A 16,844-nucleotide genomic window follows, 5' to 3' on the forward strand; every position below is an offset into this window, starting at 1 on the left:
TGTTTGCATCTCCCCAGAAAATAAACCCTAACTAGGAAGAAATGGTACGGGGGGGGGGGCTTCCCCTGACCCCTTGGCCCCCTTTCAAAGGCCATTTTATAATGGGCTTTGATGCTAGTCAAAGTATATAACACAGGTATCTCTAATGCTCCAAACTCACAAGCACGAGGATTTTGAATCCATAGTCCACAAAGGCCTGACCCTCAACAATATGACATCCCAGAAGGCCAGGAGCAGCAGTAGAACAGGATGGCCAGACCCAAAGCGAGGAGGTCGACTTCAGTAACCGGAGAACGCTTTGGGGCCACGTTCTGTCCAGCCAGGCAGCTTTTAGCTGGAGTGCAGAGAAATAGGAGCTATGTCCCTCAGAAGAACTCCTGCAGTCAGGTGAGTCTGCTACTGAGACACCTAAGTAAAGTGATCTAAAAACGTCTGTGTTGCGTTGAACACTTGTCTCAGCATTTCAACTGGCAGGGGTAGTCAACCTGTGGTCCTCCAGATGTCCATGGCGCAATGCTGGCAGGGACACATGGGAATTGTAGTCCAAGGACATCTGGAGGACCGCAGGTTGGCTACCCCTGGAATAGGCCATCTGCCACATGGCTTCCATCATCCAAAAGGCCTAATCCAATTAGATTAATCTGACCTCCCTTGACCCACAGTATCCAGAAGCTCAGACTCCCTGCAGCCGGAGTTGGGGCTTCGCTCTGGGTGGGAACCCCAAATCAGCCATTGGCAGAGGGCAGCCGGGCCTTTCGGGGATAGCCCCCCCCAAATAGCTGCCTTTGAAAGGGTTCTTAAATAATCCTGGAAAGAGGACCAGAGTATCCCCCCCCCCAGGAGTCCCCTGCGGGTCCTCCGAAGGCTCCTCCTCTGCTTGGCCCTCCCGGGTGGTCTGTGCTGCAGAGTCGCCCTCGCTGGGGCGGAGGTGAGCCGGCCGGGCGGCGCTGCCTTGGGGGCTTGCAGAGAGGCCCAGCCCTTCCCGGCACCCCTTCGGGGGTTTCTGGGCGTGGGTGGGGAGGGGGCTTGGTCATGAGTTGCGGGAGGGAGAAGGTGGGGCGCCAGGGAGGCAGCGGGAGGGAAAGGCTTCGCAGGCGGACCCTTTGGGGGCCTCTCCGCGCGCCTCTGCCGGGAAAGATCAAAGCTTCTCGCTCCTGGCCGGCTGCCCTCAGTCCGAAGGAAGGTCGCCAACTCCTGGCCGCGAAATGCCGGGAGGTCTGCGCTGGAGGGCGATGGAGCACGGAGGCCGGGAATGCCCCCGAGGCCACCTTCCCGGAGGAGCCCGTTTTCCTCCAGGGGGACTGGCCGGGGCGGGCGGAGACGAGCTGCCATTCCGGGAGACCTCCAGGCCCGGCCGGGAGATCCTGGGAGCAAAGGCACCGCCTAGGAGGACTGAAGGTGGCCCCGCTCCCCGCGGCCCCAGGAGGCCGGTCTGCAGCTGGCCTTAATGGCTCCCGAGGAGCCCCATTGAGCCGCAGCCTCCGGCCCTGCAGGTGGGTCCGGCCTTGAGAGGGTTAAGGGGAGGGAGGGTCTGGCCAGAGCGGCTCTTCTGCTGGGCGGGGGTGGGAAGACCTCATTCCCGGCGGCCAAACCGGATGAGGGGGAGCTCCGGTCCCCCAGAGGCGCCGAGGAGTCCGGACCGGGCGGGGCTTCCAGGCAAGTCCGTAGCTGCGGGCGGGGGGCGCGGAGGCCCTGGGGGGGGGAGACCCCTGTCTTCGCCTGGCCTGCCTCGCAGGGTGGTTGTTGGGGGCAGGTGCAGGCGAGACAACGGGCGCTCCCCCTCCCCCCGCCCCGTGGTTGGAGAAGGATGCCTCGCGGCTCCTTCAGGCCCTGAAAAACGGGGCAGCAAAACGCAGCTCTTCCTGAACCCTCAGCTCGCTGGGCAGAGGCAGCCCCACCCCGAGGCCCAGTTCCCCCTCCTGCCCGGGTTATTTGGGGGGAAGGAGGGCAGGCAAGGGAGGGACACACACACACACCCTGCCCGCAGTGCAATGGGGAGCAGGCCTGGGTTCAGGGGCGGCCAAGGGGGAGGCAGCAGAGCACAGAGCTGCCTTCTGGGCGTTGGGGGGCCCCAAAGAGGCTCAGAGGGGCCCAATGGAGGCTGCTCCCCCTGCTCGGCTGCCCCAAAGCCCCACATTTGGCTCCTCTACCCCCTCCCCCATTGCCAGGCTCAGGAGCCCCCAGATGCATTCAAGGGTTCCTTTTAGGCCTCTCCTCCCCCCCCCCCAGCTGGACTCTGGGCCTTCCCTCCGGGGGAGCTGGGACAGGGGCCAGGGGAGAAGGCGGACTCTTCCCTGGAGGAGAGCCTTGCTGTGTCCGCCCAGCTCCTCCACACGGTCAAAAGAGCCGAGAGATGTTCTTTGCCAGGATTGGCTCCCCTTGGGAGGAGGAAGCCCTGCAGCCTTCCGGGGTCTTGTGCTTATTGGCTGTCCTTATTCCCTTTAACATCCTGGCTCAGGCGGGAGGCAGAGGGAACACACGAGGAAGTGTCCCTGGGCCTCCAGATGGCTGAGCCAAAGCTCAACCAAGGCCTGCCTGCCTCCCTCTCCGGATCTCAGGGGCTCCTTCTGCACAGAGGCCCCTGCCTGCCCCTTCCCCTCCAGTTGAAACATTGTGATGTTGACTGGTGTATTTTTTATTCTTGCCCCAGAGCCCTTTGTCTCTCTGCCCCCCCCCCCCATGAGAAGCCTCTCCTCATAGCCTGGGGAATATTGGGGTCTCTTCACAATCTCAGGTGGCCCAAGAGAAGGGAAGGAGATGGCAGAAGAGGACCCAGGAAGAACTGGGAGTGACCAGACTGCAAGCCAAGGCCCTTCTCCTGTCCTAGCTGGGAGTGGTGTGGAATTCTGGGAAAGGGCTGGGCCAGAGATGCTGCATCCAGCCACTGTGGCCTCAGATGTGCACAGCCGATGCTTCCGGCACTTCCGCTACCAGGAGGCCGAGGGGCCCCGAGAGGTTTGCAGCCGGCTCCACGGACTCTGCAACCGCTGGCTGGAGCCGGAGAGGCACACCAAGCAGCAGATCCTGGACCGGGTGATCCTGGAGCAGTTCCTGGCCCTCCTGCCCCAGGAGATGCAGGGCTGGGTGAGAGGATGCGGGCCGGAGAGCAGCTCCCAGGCGGTGGCCCTGGCCGAAGGCTTCCTCCTGAGCCAGGCGGAGGAGAGGAGGCAGGTGGACCAGGTGAGTGGCTGTTCTCCAGGTAGGTTTAATTCAAGCAAGGAGATCTGGCCAAGCGTTCATCATCCAAAATGGATATTTAACAGCCTACTTTACAACTGTGTTATTAATCCCATCATTACAGACAGAGGAATCACTTGAATTGGGTTTTTTTGTGGTAGCCTTGGAGGTCCTGCTGCGTTTACTGTCCTCGGGGCCACGGAAAGCCCATTTAAAGAGGAGCCTCATCCCGCCGTGCCCAGCCCCCTCCCCCAAGTGCGTTTTGGATCCTCCTGCGAGGTGGAGGCCTTGGGAGGCCGGACTCAGCTTCAGGCTCCTTTCCCAGAGTTACTCCAGAGGAGACCCATTGAGCCGCACAAGGCGTGGCTGATGCCAGCCTGGCTGGAGGAGCTCCCAGAGAGGACAGGAGGCCTTTTTCACTGGTTGGATTTGCAGAGCCCTTTGCTGGAGAGGCTGAGCCACACGGGGTGTGTGTGTGTGTGTGTGTGTGTGTGTGTGTGGAAGAGGCAAGGCTTGCTTCTAGCAGGAGAGGCAACCCCTGGGGAAAGCCCTGCAGCTGAAGCCTGAGACGGTCTCCTCGGAAGTAAGGCAAGGGGAGTGTTTGGAGATCCCGGAAAGGAGGAAGGCTGGGATCCTCAGGTGGGAAGAAGGCTGAGCATATCCGGGAGAGATGAAAACTTATCTATGGCTGGGAATCCGAGGAATGGGCCATAGATTCTCTGCCTAAATCTATTTAATGGCCCGTGTTATCTCGTTGCTGAGAGTCGGACACGACTGAACAGCTAGCATCATCATCATCATCATCATCATCTAGCCAGGAAGGGTTTGGGGAGAACACTATAAGGATCAATACGGCAAGTGAGATGCGGCTGGACAGAAATTACGCTGAACAAATAGACAGATTTCGGTAAGGAGGCAGGGCTGGAACTGGACAAAAGAGATTCTAGCTAGTTCCAGGTGGGATATCCTTTCCCCATTGACATTACAAGGGCCATGTACATTACAACGGCTCCATTGCACGTATCAATTGGGCCATGCAGCTGTCAGAGCATCATTCGACTAGGGGATCCGAGAGCTGCTGCATTTTGCACCAGCTGCAATTTTCATGTCAGGATCAAGGGTAGCCCTAGGTAAAGCAAGTTGCAGTAGTCCAGCCTGGAGGTGATGGTCACGTGGATCACTGTGGCAAGGGCTTCCGGTGCCAGGGAGGGCACTAGTAGCTTTGTCGGTTGCAGATTGAAAAATGCCCATTGGGTTACTTTGTCTTCGGGGGCTCTATTGAGAGGGATTCGTCGAATTCCTGGTGGGATTCAAAGTTCTTAAGGGCACACTGTCTAGGCAGGGGAGAGGCGCTTCCTCCCCTGGACCCTTCTTTCCCAGCCACAGGACCTCCGACTTGGGGGGCTTGAGCTACAGACGGCTCTGTCAGAGCCACCCAGTCGCAGCCTCCGGAGACTTGGCCAACTCAGCAGGGGCTGTATCGGCTGGCTGTCCATCAGCAGATAGAACTGCCTTAAGCAGTCTCCTTCAGCAGCCTCTTCTACAAGCGAATTTCTTCCCCCTTAGACATCTCACCAGGTCAGCTAATGGAGTCTGGGTGTGGGGCAGGACCCATTCCTTGGTCTCTTCCATTCCATCTCTTACCCCGCTCCCTTCTGCCTTTTCAGACGCTGGGTCTATCCCTGAAGATAGAAGGGACAATCTCTGAGGCGGAAGGAGCTCCTTCTGAGGAAGGGCAGAGAGTGCAGGCTGTGAAGGCAGAAGGTACATTCCCTGAAGAGGAAGGAGCTCGCTTGGAGCAAGGGCAGAGGGCACAGACCGTGGAGTGTGCTGAAGATGCCCTCTCCTGTGGTAAGGACTCCTCGTGCCTGGATGTGATTGGGGCAAAGGAGCTTGGGGGAGGGGCTTTGGGAGGGGCTTCCCACAGATCTGGTGGCCTGCTAATGTTGTCTCTGGATGAAAACGCCGTTGTGAAATTTCCAAGCCTTTAGACAATCTTAAAACTCATTATGAGAGTCCGGTCAATAGCTCCCAATAAAAGACTTGGTGAAGAAAATCTCTTTGTTGAAAGTATAATGAACAAGGGACCTCTGAATTGTTGCTAAGACTGACAAATTGTGGGCCTGCTTTTGTATCATATCACAGACCACTCAGTCCCCCTGAGCCTCAGTCTGGGGGCAAATTACTCCAGATTCTATTCTTCCAGTGTTAATCCCAAAAATGAAAGTTGGTCAGGCCCAGCCAGAGACTCAGGGTCAAGGAAAAAACCTGTTCCCAGTCAAAAGATTTATGGCTCATGAAGTCCACCTAAAATCTCTGTGTACTTTATGCAAGCTATTGCTGCAACGACCTTAACTCCTATATTCAATTACACAAAAATGTATAAAGACCAAAGGTAGATAAAAACACAGGGCAAAAGATTGTTGGTACATGACTCTGACATCTTCAGATTCTCCTTGAGTCTTCAGAATGTGCTCCAGTCACGTCTGGGACTAATGTGACGGTGACATTTCATGTGACATCAATTTCAGCCCCCACTTTCCTTCCCCCCAGAACAGACACTGGTCTGAAATACCTTGGAAGCGGAACAAACAAGCCAACCCCCTTCCTTCTTCCTTTGTCTCACAAACAGGCAGAGAGGTTCCGCTGAGCTGTCGTCTGTTCCAAAATGAGGAAAGGGCTGCATCCCATCCAGGCCAGGTAGGAGGGACAGGCCGGGCCCAGCCTCCTTTCTCAGGGACCTCTTGCTCCTGCATCTGTCCAAGGGGCCCGGGGGAGAGATCCTCTGAATGCCGTTCCCTTTGCCCAAGCCAAGCCGGGCATCCTCTGCCTTCCCTTCCCTTCCCTTGTGCAATCTCTGCATGGTGTGCAGGGAAATCTGCTTTTCCTTACAGCCTCCCTTCACCTTTGAGGACGTATACGTCTCCTTCTCCGAGGCAGAATGGGCCCTGCTGGATCCGAGCCAGAGAGCTCTGCACAGGGAAGTCATGCTGGAGAACTGTGGGAGTGTGGCCCTTCTGGGTAAGGACCTTTCCTAGGAGTCAAAGGGGCAAATTGCCGTCATTGTGGTGAGACACGAAGCAATATATTTAAGAAAAATACAGCATTTTGAGGATGGTCTTATAACTTGTGGAGGGGCTCCTGCTCCCTGGCAGTGCCTGTTCCTGGCATGCAGAAGGCCGCAGGTTCAATCCCCAGCTTCTCCAGTTAAAAGGGTCGGGTAGGCGTTGAAGGGAAAGGCCCCTGCCGGAGACCCTCGAGATCTGATGCTGGACTGAGGAAGCGAGATTGTGGAAGGGACCAGATCCTTACTTCACTGTTGCCAGCGTTTACCACGCAGCCTTCCACCGTCTTGGGGATCCCCAACGTCCACACTGCCTGTGACTGGGAAGGGATCCCTTTTAATTGGTAATTTATTGTCATTTATTTACAGTCCACCTTTTTCACTGAGGGGCTTTTTGCACGCCTTCAAAATAGCACAATGGTTGCCAATTGAAAACGCTACTGATTTGCTGTTATGCACAATGTCGTCAACAATCTGCCACACACCTGAAACCAATCTGCAAAAAGCGCTTCCTTGTAGCGCTTTCAGGGAAATCCCCAAAAGTGGATTCACCCTCCGGAAAGCGATACACTCCTGCAACCAATCTGCAACACTAGCGAAAAAGACCTGTGCGTTAACATTGTTGCGGTTTCTACAAAGTCCCTCCCCTTGGCTCTCTTCTCTGATCTTCTGGCGAAGCGATCGCCATTTTTTTTTTCTCCGAGCAAGCGGGGATAAACGCACCAGCGAGCCTCTTTCAGTTTAGAGGCTTCCCCGGCTTCAGTCCCTCCCCTTCAGTCACTAAGCACAAAGAACAGAGAAGCCCGTTTGCTGATGTATTTTCCCTTTATTTTTTACACATTAATTCAGCCGAAAATCGGGCCCGTGAGAGGGGGGGGGGGATTTTTTTTTTTTCACTCGGAGGGAGCGTGGCAACGATCAAACGATAGCTCAAACACACTAGGCAGCTGGATGGGTCTCTCCGTTGCAACGAATTAACACAGATTCGTTGCAATGGGTTTGTTTTTTTTTTTTTTTAAACCTTTCTTAAAGGGAAAGGGGCTGTTTGGGAGCATGCTAACGGCTGCCCATTGGCTGCTTGACGGCCAGGGGCGGGACAAGCTTGGCAATATCGCTTCCTTTCTAGCGATTTCTGCCGAGACCGGAAGCCTGTGGGAAACGCTACAAAACGCAACTGGATTCCACTACAAAGGCAGGTATGCATAACGACGAATTCCACTATTTTAAATGGCGATTTTTCATTCAGTCACCAATTTGCTACAAAGATCCCGGTGCGTAAAGCCCCTGAGATTCCAGGGAGATTCCAGGCAGAAACGGCAGAACCAGAAATTTGCCACTAAAACACCTACCTGCTCACAGCTGTCCTTGGACTTGGTTCCTATTAACGCACCCAATAAATAATTATCCTGACTTTAATCAATATTCTTTACTTACGTTTAAGACACACCTTGGAGATTAGAGAGGAACAAATGCTGATAACTAAAAATAGCCCCTTCTTTGCGGTGTTGGAAATAGGAACAGACCAGTTTGAAGTGAATGATTCTGACAAAGGTGAAGTCTTTCCCTGATTTACAAATCTTCAGAATTTTGTTGCAGGCACAGAGGGAGTTCGCTCAGGCCCTGTGCCGTTCCTTCTCCCCCCCCCCCACACCCTCCCTCTCTTTCTGCAAAGGAGCCGAGATGTTCCAGAGAGGCTGTGGTGGGGAAGGAGAGTGGCATTGCACCCAAGGGAAGGCTGCAGAGTTCCTCAAGGGAATGCCATGAGCAGAGCTCATTCCCAAAGGAAGGGGCTCAGAGTGAGCTTTCTTCCCAGTCTTGTCAAGGGAAGGGGCGAGGAATAGCCATAGGGGATCTCTGTTCCCCTTCTGAGCAACATTTCAGATCTCGAGGCTCAGAAACTCCAGAGGAAGACCTCAGGTGTGGCGCTTGAGGGAGTGAGGGAGTCTTAAATGCTAGCAGTTTTGGGAAAGGTGGAGGGGTACTTAAGGTCAGCCAAGGTGGATGAGGCCGAAGGGCCATCAGTTCTTTCCTGATACAGCCACATAGATGCCTTTGGACCTGGCCAGCCCCCTTGGGTGCTAACAGGATCTCTCTGTTTATTCCAGCAGTGGAGGATCAGGGGAACAGAGAGGGTGAGGAACTCCATCAGCAAATGACAGGAAGAAATAACATTGAAGACTTAAAAGAAAACGTCAGGATCCAAGACAGGCCTAAGGCAAAGACAGGTGTCCCTATGGGTGAGAAGCAAAGTATGAGAAAATTTAATGTACATTTTCCAAAGCACAGTATAATGAATTCAAATAAACCGATTCAAAGTATAAAGTACATCAGAAATAGATCACAGCTTCTTGTAAACCAAATAAAACACAATGGGAAGAAAACTTTTAAAAGTACACAGTGTGAAAACAGATTATGTCAAAACAGCGCTCTTCAATACCATCGGAAAACCCACACAGGGGAGAAGCCTTTTGAATGCTCGGAGTGTGGAAGGAGATTCCATCAGAGCAGCAGTCTTCAACAACATCTGAAAACCCATACAGGGGAGAAGCCTTTTGAATGCTCAGAGTGTGGAAAGAAATTCAGTCGGTGCAGCAGTCTTCGGGACCATCTGAAAACCCACACCGGGGAGAAGCCTTTTCAATGCTCAGAGTGTGGAAAGAGATTCACTCGCAACAGCCATCTTCAGCGCCACCTGAAAACCCACACAGGGGAGAAGCCTTTTGAATGCGCAGAGTGTGGAAGGAGATTCTATCAGAGCAGCAGTCTTCAACAACATCTGAAAACTCATAGAGGTGAGAAGCCTTTTGAATGCTCAGAGTGTGGAAAGAGATTCTGTCAGAGTTATGGTCTTCAGTACCATCTGAGAACCCACACAGAGGAGAAGCCTTTTGAATGCTCAGAGTGTGGAAAGAGATTCACTAGCAGCAGCAATCTTCAACAACATCTGAAATCCCACACAGGGGAGAAGCCTTTTGAATGCTCAGAGTGTGGAAAGAGATTCACTAGCAGCAGCGATCTTCAGCGCCACCTGAAAACCCACACAGGGGAGAAGCCTTTTGAATGCTCAGAGTGTGGAAAGAGATTCACTAGCAGCAGCGATCTTCAGCACCACCTCAATACCCACACAGGGGAGAAGCCTTTTGAATGCTCAGAGTGTGGAAAGAGATTCCATCAAAACAATGGTCTTCAGTACCATCTGAGAAGCCATGCAGGGGAGAAGCCTTTTGAATGCTCAGAGTGTGGAAAGAGATTTCCTCGGTGGAGCAATCTTCAGTACCATATGAAAACACACACAGGGGAGAAGCCTTTTGAATGCTCAGAGTGTGGAAAGAGATTCACTTACAGCATCTGTCTTCAACGCCATCTAAAAATCCACACAGGGGAGAAGCCTTTTGAATGCTCAGAGTGTGGAAAGAGATTCATTCACTGCTTCAGTCTTCAGTACCATCTGAAAACCCACACCGGGGAGAAGCCTTTTGAATGCTCAGAGTGTGGAAAGAGATTCACTAGCAGCAGCCATCTTCAGCGCCACCGGAAAACCCACACAGGAGAGAAGCCTTTTGAATGCTCAGAGTGTGGAAAGAGATTCCGTCAGAACTATGGTCTTCAGAACCATCTGAGAAGCCACGCAGGGGAGAAGCCTTTTGAATGCTCAGAGTGTGGAAAGAGATTCCGTCAGAGCAGCAATCTTCAATACCATCTGAAAATGCACAAAGGGGAGAAGCCTTTTGAATGCTCAGAGTGTGGAAAGAGGTTCACTAGCAGCAGCCATCTTCAGCGCCACCGGAAAACCCACACAGGGGAGAAGCCTTTTGAATGCTCAGAGTGTGGAAAGAGATTCCGTCAGAACTATGGTCTTCAGTCCCATCTGAGAAGCCACACAGGGGAGAAGCCTTTCGAATGCTCAGAGTGTGGAAAGAGATTCATTCACAGCCGCTATCTTAAGTGCCACCTGAAAACCCACACGGGAAAAGTCTATTAAATATTTGGTGCCTGGAAAAAAGGTTATTCAGAATTTCAGTCTCAGAGAACTTACACAGTGAAGAAGCCTTTTGAACGCTCACAGTGTGGAAATAGATTCTATCAGAGTAATCGTCTTCAACTCCATTGAAAACCTATACAAGGGAGAAGCCATTTGAATCCTAACCCTAACCCTAACCCTGGAGAGAGATTCAGCTTCGATCGCCATCTTCAGCAGAGCCTAAGGACTATAGATTCATAGAATAATAGAGTTGATACCTCTTGGGACATCTAGTACAACCCTCTGTACTATGCAGGACAATCACAACAGTATCGCTCATTCACTAGATCCTGCTACCCCCGTGAACCTTCACAAAATCAGCCACTCCATCAGATGGGTTTCCAGCCTGTGTTTGCAAAGATGGAGAGCCCACCACCTCCAGAGGAATCCTGTTCCACTGAGAAACCGCTCTGACTGTCAGGAACTTCTGGTCCGTCCCTCCGGGGCAAGAGAGAACAACTCTGCTCCATCCTCCACATGGCAGCCTTTTAAATACTTGAAGATGGTTATCAGATCCCCTCTCAGTCGTCTCCTCTCCAGGCTAAACAGACCAAGCTCCCCCAACCTTTCCTCCTACGTCTTGGTCTCCAAAGCCCTCACCATCTTAGTTGCCCTCCTCTGGACCCCCTCCAGTTTGTCAACATCCCTCTTCAACTGCGGTGCCCAAAACTGAACACAGGACTCCATGGGAGGCCGAACCAGAGTAGAGACTAACATGGAAGAAACATTTTGGGAGCTCGTTGAGCTTGTTTGGAGGTTCTAGCTGGGGAGCGCAGCTATCGTATTCCCTTGACCGAAGAACGGTACGCTCCTTCTATCTGGGATGGTCGTCCTGTTCCACCAAGCGGCAGCTTCAGGAGGGACACACATGGAGCGTTAGGGAGGTAGGAGACACCCGCCTAGCAAGCCAGGTCAGCTGAATCTACCCTTGCGATCAATGGGGTGACAGATGTCGCAGCCAGATCGCCCTCACAAAGCAGAAGCAGATAAGATTCTGAAATTATTAAAAAACCCTTTGTTGTTGTTATGTGCAAAGTCGTGTCCGACCCATTGCGACCCCATGGACAATGATCCTCCAGGCCTTCCTGTCCTCTACCATTCCCCGGAGTCCATTTAAGTTTGCATCTACTGCTTAAGGGACTCCATCCATCCACCTCTTTCTCTGTCGTTCCCTTCTTCTTTTGCCCTCGATCGCTCCCAGCATTAGGCTCTTCTGCTTTTTAGGATGCTGTCTAGATTTGCTATAGCTTTCCTCCCCAGGAGCAAGCGTCTTTTAATTTCTTTGCTGCAGTCCCCATCTGCAGTGATCTTGGAGCCCAGGAAAATAAAATCTCTCACTATCTCCATTTCTTCCCCATCTATTTGCCAGGAATTGAGAGGGCCAGATGCCATGATCTTTGTTTTCTTGATGTTGAGTTTCAAGCCAACTTTTGCATTCTCCTCCTTCACCCACATCAACAGGCTCTTTAGTTCTTCTTCACTTTCTGCCATTAGAGTGGTATCATCTGCATATCTGAGGTTGAAAGTGTAATGAACCATGCATCTCTGAATTGTTGCTAAGACTGATATATCATTGACCAACTCTCACATCATTTCACAGCCCCCTCACTCCCCCTGAAACTCAGCATGGGGGCAAAATATTCCAGATTCCATTCTTCCACTTGTTGTTGTTAGGTGCGAAGTCGTGTCCGACCCATTGCGACCCCATGGACAATGATCCTCCAGGCCTTCCTGTCCTCTACCATTCCCCGGAGTCCATTTAAGTTTGCATCTACTGCTTAAGGGACTCCATCCATCCACCTCTTTCTCTGTCGTTCCCTTCTTCTTTTGCCCTCGATCGCTCCCAGCATTAGGCTCTTCTGCAGGGAGTCCTTCCTTCTCATGAGGTGGCCAAAGTATTTGAGTTTCATCTTCAGGATCTGGCCTTCTAAAGAGCAGTCAGGGCTGATCTCCTCTAAGACTGACCGGTTTGTTCTCCTTGCAGTCCAAGGGACTCGCAAGAGTCTTCTCCAGCACCAGAGTTCAAAAGCCTCAATTCTTTGACGCTCGGCCTTCCTTATGGTCCAACTTTCTCAGCCATACATTGCAACTGGGAAGACCATAGCCTTGACTAAACGCACTTTTGTTGGCAGGGTGATGTCTCTGCTTTTTAGGATGCTGTCTAGATTTGCTATAGCTTTCCTCCCCAGGAGCAAGCGTCTTTTAATTTCTTTGCTGCAGTCCCCATCTGCAGTGATCTTGGAGCCCAGGAAAATAAAATCTCTCACTATCTCCATTTCTTCCCCATCTATTTGCCAGGAATTGAGAGGGCCAGATGCCATGATCTTTGTTTTCTTGATGTTGAGTTTCAAGCCAACTTTTGCATTCTCCTCCTTCACCCACATCAACAGGCTCTTTAGTTCTTCTTCACTTTCTGCCATTAGAGTGGTATCATCTGCATATCTGAGGTTGTTGATATTTCTCCCTGCAATCTTGATCCCAATTTGTGACTCCTCTAATCCCGCCTTTCTCATGATGTGCTCTGCATACAAGTTAAATAGGCAAGGCGACAGTATACAGCCTTGCCAAACTCCTTTCTCAATTTTGAACCAATCAGTGATTCCATGTTCAGTTCTCCCTGTTGCTTCTTGACCTGCATATAAATTTCTCAAGAGACAAATAAGATGCTCTGGTATTCCCATCTCTTTAAGAACTTGCCACAATTTGTTGCGCTCCACACAATCAAAGGCTTTAGCATAGTCAATGAAGCAGAAGTAGATGTTCTTCTGGAACTCCCTAGCTTTCTCCATGATCCAGCGTATGTTGGCAATTTGATCACTAGTTCCTCTACCTCTTCGAAATCCTGCCTGTACTTCTGGAAGTTCTCGGTCCACATATTGCTGGAGCTTAGCTTGTAGGATTTTGAGCATAACTTTGCTAGCATGAGAAATGAGTGCAATGGTGCGGTAGTTTGAACATTCTTTGGCATTGCCCTTCTTTGGGATTGGAATGTAAACTGACCTTTTCCAATCCTGTGGCCATTGTTGAGTTTTCCAAATTTGCTGGCTTATTGAGTGTAGCACTTTTACTGCATCGTCCTTTAAGATTTTGAATAGTTCAACTGGAATGCTGTCACCACCACTAGCTTTATTGTTGCTCAGACTTCCTAAGGCCCGTTTGACTTCACATTCCAGGATGTCTGGCTCCAGGTCAGTAACTACCCCATTGTGGTCATCAGGGATGTTAAGCTCGCTCTTGTATAGTTCTTCTGTATAATTTTGCCACCTTTGTTTAATCTGTTCTGCTTCTGTGAGGTCCCTACCATTTTGGTCCCTTATCATACCCATCTTTGCATGAAACGTTCTCTTCATATCTCCAATTTTCTTGAAAAGATCTCTGGTCCTCCCCATTCTATTGTTTTCTTCTATTTGTTTGTACTGTTCATTTAAGAGGGCATTCTTCTCTTCTAGCTTTTCTCTGGAATTCTGCATTCAATTGGGTGTATCTTTCTCTTTCTCCCTTGCCTTTCACTTCCCTTCTCTCCTTAGCTATTTGTAAAGCTTCCTCAGACAGCCATTTTGATTTCTTGCATTTCTTTTTCTTTGGGATGGTTTTAGTTGCTACCTCTTGTACAATGTCGCAAACCTCCGTCCATAGTTCTTCAGGCACTCTGTCTATCAGATCTAATTCCTTAAATCTATTTGTCACCTCTACTGTATATTCGTCAGGGATATGATTTAGTTCATACCTGAGTGGCCTAGTGCTTTTCCCTACTTTCTTCAATTTAAGCCTAAATTTTGCAACAAGAAGCTCATGATCTGAACCACAATCAGCTCCTGGTCTTGTTTTTATTGACTGTATAGAACTTTTCCATCTTTGGCTGCAGAGCACATAGTCAATCTGATTTCTGTGTTGACCGTCTGGTGATGTCCATTTGTAGAGTCGTCTCTTGGGTTGTTGGAAAAGAGTGTTTGCTATGACCATTGTATTCTCTTGACAAAACTCTACCAGCCTGTGCCCTGCTTCATTTTGTGCTCCAAGGCCAAACTTGCCTGTTATCCCGGTTATCTTTTGGCTTCCTACTCTAGCATTCCAATCCCCCATGATGATAAGCACATCATTTTTTGGCGTTGCTTCTAGAAGGTGTTGTAGGGCTTCATAGAACTGATCAACTTCATCCTCTTCAGCAGCAGTGGTTGGGGCATAGACCTGGATCACTGTGATGTTGAATGGTTTGCCTTGGATTCGAACTGAGAACATTCTGTCATTTTGGGGATTGTATCCCAAGACTGCTTTTCCTACTCTCTTATTGATTATGAAGGCTACTCCATTTCTTCTGCGAGATTCTTGTCCACAGTAGTATACCTGATGGTCATCTGAATCAAATTCACCCATTCCTGTCCATTTTAGTTCACTGATTCCTAAAATGTCGATGTTCAGTCTTGTCATTTCTTGTTTGACCACGTCCAGCTTGCCTTGATTCATGGATCTGACATTCCAGGTTCCTATGGAATAAAAATGTTCACAGCATCGGACTGTCTTTTCGCCACCGGTTACTTCCACAACTGAGCGTCCTTTCGGCTTTGGCCCAGCCGCTTCATTCATTCTGGCGCTACTCGTACTAGCCGTCAGCTCATCCCCAGTAGCATATTGGACACCTTCCGACCTGAGGGGCTCATCTTCCGGCGTCATATCGTTTTGCCTTTTGGAACTGTCCATAGGGTTTTCATGGCAAAGATACTGGAGTGGTTTACCCTTTCCTTCTCCAGTGGATCACCTTTTGTCAGAGCTCTCAGCTATGACCTGTCCGTCTTGGGTGGCCCTGCACGGTATAGCTCATAGCTTCACTGAACTACGCGAGCCCCCTTGCCACAACAAGGCAGCGATCCTTGAAGGGGGTAAACCCCCTAGCATCCCATAAATCAGTGGGCCCCAAGCTTTTTATCACCGGGGACCGGTCAACGCTTGACAATATTACTGAGAAAATTTAAAATGGACCAAATTTTACTCTTTTTGATTAAGAATCTCTATAGCAATAACGTTTGTCAAATATACAATAGATGGGAAACTCACGGCAGAAATACCCATAAATTTTGGAGTTAAGCAAGTTAAGCTGGTCACTTTAAAGAAGTAAATGGACACCCCCTCTTGTAGGGAAAAGGCCAACGCCATTACTGCTATATGTGGATGATACAGTAATCTTATCAAGAACACGAGTGGGCCTGCTTCGATATTTAAGAACATTTATTGGTTACTGTCTTGAAAATAAGCTCATAATAAACTATGATAAAAGTAAGATTTTAGTTTTTGCTAAAACCCGCTATAGGTACCACTGGCAACAAATACAACAGGCAAACCACTTCAAATATTTAGGGACTATTCTAAGCTTTAATAGTAAACGGGTAAACCATAGAGAAAAAGTCTTGAAAGCCGTTAAGGGACAAATAGCGTTGCCAGTAAAGTTCTTCCACCAGAAGGGAAACAAAAATATCCTAGCTGCCTAAGAATGTATAAAGCCAAAATCATTCCACAATTTTTCCTATATGGATTGCTGCATTCAACAGTAAGTTAGAAAGCCAACAGTCGTTTTTTAGAAAACTGCTGAATGTACCAAATTGTGTGGCAAATGTCACCCTTGTAGCAGAGCTTGGCTAACAAACTCTTGAAACTAGAGCCTTGGTAAACATATTTAGATACTGGGTCAAAATACACTTTCATGCAGCACCAAACTCCTTCAATCTCCTAGGCTACCCCTTTTTTTTGGGAGGCTGCAAATAAGAAGATCCTAGGGGAACTGCAGGGCATTGGACTGGTTGTGTCTTCATGGGCTGTGGTGTAAAGGTCAAGGTATCCCCTGTGCAAGCACCGGGTCATGTCCGGGACCCTTGGGGTGACGCCCTCCAGCGTTTTCATGGCAGACTCAATACAGGGTAGCCTTGCCAGTGCCTTCCCCAGTCATTACCGTTTACCCCCAAGAGCTTTCCGACTGCATGTCTGCTGCCTTACCAGTCTGGCCACAAGAGGCTGTGGTGTACCTGACACTTTATATCACCTATTGATGGGGTGCCCTAGATTTCTCCAGTTGCAAAAATCACTAGCTAAATACTGGAGAAAAGAGAAATGTCCTCGTGTAGACGAGAAGGACACCATGCATGAAATCCGGGGTGAAAGTGATCCGGAGATGGTCCGAGAAGTAGCCAAGGTATTGTTAACAATACAAAGGTTGAATTGCTTAAATCTGAACCCCGTTCCGACTAAGAGCGGACCTCTGTGAGCCCACTGTGGACCGCGGATCGCGATATGGCCACCTTGTAACATTTGCGTGTTGCTGGGGATTGTGAATGTCGTTTGGTTGCGCTGTTTGGCTGTACCATTTTACATTTTTAAAATCATTGTTATGCCAATAAAGGTACTCTGAGAGCTCGTTGTGTGGAAAGAGCATTCTTTTAGAGCATTAGAGAGCCCAGACGGAGGGAAATCCTTTTGAAGGGCCAGCGTAGAGATGGTAGAGATCAGGGGTAGTCAAACTGCAGCCCTCCAGATGTTCATGGACTACAATTCCCAGACATCTGGAGGGCCGCAGTTTGACTACCCCTGGTATAG

The 16,844-nt window shown here is 50.2% G+C and overlaps 2 protein-coding genes across 5 annotated transcripts in view; both read left to right on the forward strand.

Moving 5' to 3' along the window:
• LOC143833908 (uncharacterized) overlaps nucleotides 1-16,844 on the forward strand; it is a 75,385-nt gene that overhangs the window by 27,251 nt on the left and 31,290 nt on the right.
• On the forward strand, nucleotides 1,605-16,661 carry LOC143833923 (uncharacterized). Of its 4 annotated transcripts, none has more exons than XM_077330251.1 (5): nucleotides 1,605-3,180; nucleotides 4,845-5,028; nucleotides 5,810-5,877; nucleotides 6,072-6,198; nucleotides 8,350-16,661. In XM_077330251.1, the coding sequence occupies exons 1-5, from the start codon at nucleotides 2,758-2,760 to the stop codon at nucleotides 10,221-10,223; spliced, it is 2,676 nt and encodes an 891-aa protein (XP_077186366.1). In that variant the 5' UTR covers nucleotides 1,605-2,757; the 3' UTR covers nucleotides 10,224-16,661. The 4 variants fall into 4 exon arrangements, with proteins under 4 accessions (XP_077186366.1, XP_077186365.1, XP_077186367.1 ...); XM_077330250.1 differs by having other exon boundaries at nucleotides 1,606-3,180; nucleotides 8,347-16,661; XM_077330252.1 differs by lacking the exon at nucleotides 1,605-3,180 and adding an exon at nucleotides 7,368-7,437 and having other exon boundaries at nucleotides 4,870-5,028; nucleotides 8,347-16,661.

Source organism: Paroedura picta, chromosome 3 (assembly GCF_049243985.1).
Source record: "Paroedura picta isolate Pp20150507F chromosome 3, Ppicta_v3.0, whole genome shotgun sequence".
NCBI lineage: Eukaryota > Metazoa > Chordata > Lepidosauria > Squamata > Gekkonidae > Paroedura > Paroedura picta.

What these genes read in the sequence shown, in the direction of transcription:
- LOC143833923 (XM_077330250.1), top strand. Translation starts at nt 2,758, where the DNA reads ATGGCAGAAGAGGACCCAGGAAGAACTGGGAGTGACCAGACTGCAAGC. An exon ending in AGAGGAGGCAGGTGGACCAG is followed by an intron (nt 3,181 to 4,844) that starts GTGAGTGGCTGT and finishes CTGCCTTTTCAG; the next exon opens with ACGCTGGGTCTATCCCTGAA. An exon ending in CTGCATCCCATCCAGGCCAG is followed by an intron (nt 5,878 to 6,071) that starts GTAGGAGGGACA and finishes TTTTCCTTACAG; the next exon opens with CCTCCCTTCACCTTTGAGGA.